Raw genomic sequence first — 4,186 nt, forward strand, 5'->3', positions numbered from 1 at the left:
GGGGTGATGGCAAATTCTGAAATGGATCATGGCTGTAAGGTGGCCTTTTGCATCTCGGACAAAGCCCAGAGAGATCTCTTTCTGGGGCAGGAAGGAAGGGGTCCTGACTCTTGTCGCATTGCTGTTGATCACAGGGGCAAAGGAGGTGTTTTCTACCCCACATCTGCTAGGAATCCTGCAGAACTTTGGTCGCACTCCCTTGAAGTGGTGCCCAAGAAATGCATGGAACTACCCTTTCTTTCCTGGCCCCGGAGATCCAGAACCCACGGTCTTAATTAGCTTTCAATTATCTTGATTGTAATTGGCCATTGTAATCAAGGACTTGACCTTAGTTGAGGCTGCAAGAAAGGAAAGTACTGTTTTGCATGGAAGACCAGCTAGGGCAGAGGCAAAGAGTGGCTCTTGCTTCTATTTCCTGGAGCAGCTTGGGTCCTGTTGGAACACTCCTTCATACCCAAATTTAACAGGTTTTCTATGGAAATGGGGCTTGCCCAGGAGCTCAAATGATGAAGATTCCGCTTACACTGTGGGAGACATGGGATCGATTCATGGGTCAGGGAGATCACCTGAAGAAGGGCATGGCAACCCACTCCAGTATTCTTGCCTGGAGAATTCCATGGACAGAGGAGATTGGAAGGCTACAGTCCATGCAGTTGCAAACAGTCTGACACGACTGAGCGACTAACATTATGGTCCACTATGGTCTAAGTAGCAAAGTCTCTTAGTTTTATTTGTGAAACATCCTATTTGGCTGAGTAGGTATCCCACATCCTATTGAGGTGCACATTCTCGGACAAGCCCTGGACCACAAAGTAGCTGACCCCTTCCTACAGTGGAGAGTGGAGGACACTCTTGGGGCAACACTGTGACGGATTCCTGTCCCGACATCACAGAGGCAATCACCGCCAGGCCCTGGCACCTGCATCCCATCCCTCAGGCGAATAGTGCAGCCCAACACGTGGGCTCCTCAAACCGGCTGGCTTCACAGGAGAAGAACTCAGGCCACGGGGCTTTTCCAAGCATCCACTGACTATCTGGCAGCTGCCATATATGTGACCAGAATCACATCACCTGTTCCCCATTTTCTCTGGCACTCAGCATGGATAGCTGCCCCATTAGCCCCCTGCACCCATCCACACCCCCACTGCAGTGACCTCACCACCTCCTTAGGCCCGGAAGTCGCTCCTGCCTTTTGATGCCAGGCACAGCCTTAACCTGGGTCTCTGCTGCCTCCGCACTTCTGAACCCACCCGAACACAGGGATGCTGGCAGATGTTGCATCTTTACTGGCTAGTACTTATTTCTCATGCTATTCGGATCTCAGACTCTGTCCCTCTCCCCTCTGGAAACTGTTTTGTTTTCAGGACACCTCAGAGAATTGGCAGCTTAATTAGAAATGGAACAGAAAACCACTCAGAAGTGCTGTTCTGTGTTTTCCTCCTGGAGAATGTATATCAATTTCAGTGTCTGTGTGTGTTTCGGGGTGGAGAGCAGTGTCTCCAGCTGGGCACGGCTCACTCATAGATCCCAGGATTCTAGACACACAGCAGGTCCTGTCCACTTTTGCAGCTTCTCTTCACTCATTTCATCCAAATGAAATCTAGAGCATGCTCACAAGTGAAAATCATAAAGTCCAGATGACCAAAGAAACTGTTATTTCAATGTACTTGGTGATCAGCTTCCCAAGGCAGAGACAAGAGGGCTAGTACAGGGAATACTGGGCACATATCAAAGAGCAAGATTCACATTTCTCTAGGATTCCTAGCAGATGGTGGAGAGAAAACACCTATTTCATCCCTGTGGTCAACAGCGATGGGACAAGAGCCAGGACCCCTTCCTGCCTGCCCTAGAAAGAGATCTCTCTGGGGTTTATCCAAGAAGCAAAGGGACACCTCACAGCAATGATCCGTTCCAGAGATTCCCCTCACCCCCAAGACAGACCTCATGTGACTGCGGCTCCTCGACCATTGCTGTAGGTTTGGGTGTGTCCTGCTACTCCTAGTCTCCCCACTGTTAACATGGCCTTTCACGGAGCAGAGAATCTGTACACGTCTTTGGAATCACTGAGCCAATGAGCAGGGGTCTCAGATTGTCTGCTACTTTCTTTAATAATCCAGGAAAATTCAATTAACCGAGATCATTTAGTTATTGTGAATGACAGACAAGAAGGCCATAGGCATGAATTCACTAGGATTACTTTTATTATCGAACTCTTCTCCATACAATACTATTGCTACAGAAGTTCACATTTTCAAAACATTTCTAATTTCGATTCCATTGCATTCTGTTCAGGACCACAAAACAAAATGGAAGACTTTCCAATCTCTCTTACAAAAACTCTTGTTTTTGAACTGTGTAACATCAGAGACACTCGGATCCGTATCATTCACAAAGCTAAGATATTGAAGTTTCTTTAGCCTACTCTGAAACCAAACTTTGAAAAATTTCTAAAGAAAACAGAGATGAATCCCCATGTCATCATAGAGAACAGGAACCAAAAGATGCTACAAACTGGTTCCCCCAACTAGCCCGGGCCCTCACATTTGAGAAAGCTGACTACCCCCTCTTTAACCACAGAGAGAAGGAACAACCTGGCTGCTGCTCTGTCTCAGGCCCCCTATTCCTCCTCCCTCGCATCTTATGCAGACAGGAATGGGAAGGTCCTCAAAGCCCTTTGGTTGACCCTGAGCATAAATGCCATGACTTGCCGCTTGCTGGTCTCCTCATAGGCCCGGGGACCCCACAGGAACTCATAGCAAACAGGGTGGCTGTCAGGCACCTGCTGGTACCGCAGGTATCCCTCCCGCACCCACACTTGGGTCAGAAGCTCCCTGAGCTCCCCAAAGACACACTGCTCACTCCCAACATACACCCCCATCCTGCTGAGTGCTCCCCAGACCGCCTCCTCAGGGGCCGGGTCTCCAAACCGCATGATCATGCTGAGGACCAGCACCAGGAAGCCGGCCTTGGGCAGGCCCACCCCATCGCTCAGCATCTCATCGCAAGTGAGGCCCAGGATGGGGACCAAGATGTAGATGTGCTCCACTGGGTCCACCTCTTTCACATCCACTCCAAAGACCAGCTGCAGGCACACTGAGACTTCCCTGAAGACCACCTGGAAGTGCTCCTGGTTATCCCTGAGGACCTTATTCAGCATTTCCGCCTGGGAGGTCAGCTCCTTGGCTCGATACTTGAGGAGCAGGAACTTCATCAGTTTACCTATTATCCTATCCAGAATTTCCTGGGGCAAGGCCTCCATAGGAGCGGAGGAGGATGCTAGGGGGTAGGAGGCCAAGTGGGATGCGGACTCCCCGACCTCAGCCCCCAAGAGCGGCACCTCGATAGGGCCCTGGGCCTCGCCTGGGTCCTGAAGGTCTTCCTCGGGTTTGCTGAGCTCACTCATCTCAACCACGAGCACAATGCCTGAGGTGAAACAAGACACGGAAGTGAGGCAGAGGTACAGATGGGGACCAAGGGCCTCTGGGAGAGAGGAGGTGTGAGCAACCTGGGCTAAGAAATGCATCCTGGATGGTACAACACAGGCCACTTACAGCTCTCCCCTTGAGGGGTTCTCTCAGACCTCACAGGAGCGCTCCTCCTGGGAGGCCAGTCCCCTGGCTACCCGAAGGAGGAAGGAAGGTGGCTCCCCAGGGTGTGGTCAGTACAGCCCGAGTTTTCCAGGTCCAAAAAAGTGTGAGGAATTGGGGCCTTCTGCACCCCCCCCCTCTATGTTCTGGGATAGGGAGCCTCTGGTTCACTTCAGGTCACCCTCTCACCTTGTCTCCTGATACTGCCCGTCTGAACTCAGGACACAGGCTTCAGACCTCTGCCTTCGCCTCCCGGTTCCTGGAGCTCCTGTGAGAGAAATGGAGGTGACATCTAAGGGCTATACTGTGGCAGAGCCCTGGGCCTTCTGTGCTGCTAGGTGGGGACGGACACTCGGATTACACCCAGTTGTGTTGTGGGTACCTTGTAATGCTCACCTTTCCCCTGGCATGACCTGGACGGTCCCCTTTGGAGGAGTAGAAGGGAACTCAAAACAAGACACAAGCCTGAACAGAAAGCACTGAGGGGCCCCACATGCGGCCGCACCTGTCCAGGGCCTCACGCCGGCCCTAGGCTGGGGAGATGCTCGGTCCCCAGCTCCTCCTCATGTCCTCCCTGGCCTCCAAGCACTCGCCACAGG

At 51.8% G+C, this 4,186-nt stretch overlaps 1 protein-coding gene across 1 annotated transcript; it reads right to left on the reverse strand.

Moving 5' to 3' along the window:
* Nucleotides 1–2,638: 2,638 nt before the first annotated feature.
* Nucleotides 2,639–3,403, reverse strand: LOC133052338 (melanoma-associated antigen 8-like). Its single transcript, XM_061137158.1, has one exon. It carries the CDS (start codon nt 3,401–3,403, stop codon nt 2,639–2,641), a length of 765 nt encoding a protein of 254 aa, XP_060993141.1.
* Between the last annotated feature and the right edge of the window lie 783 nt (nt 3,404–4,186).

This window comes from Dama dama, chromosome X (genome assembly GCF_033118175.1).
Source record: "Dama dama isolate Ldn47 chromosome X, ASM3311817v1, whole genome shotgun sequence".
In the NCBI taxonomy this organism is placed as follows: domain Eukaryota; kingdom Metazoa; phylum Chordata; class Mammalia; order Artiodactyla; family Cervidae; genus Dama; species Dama dama.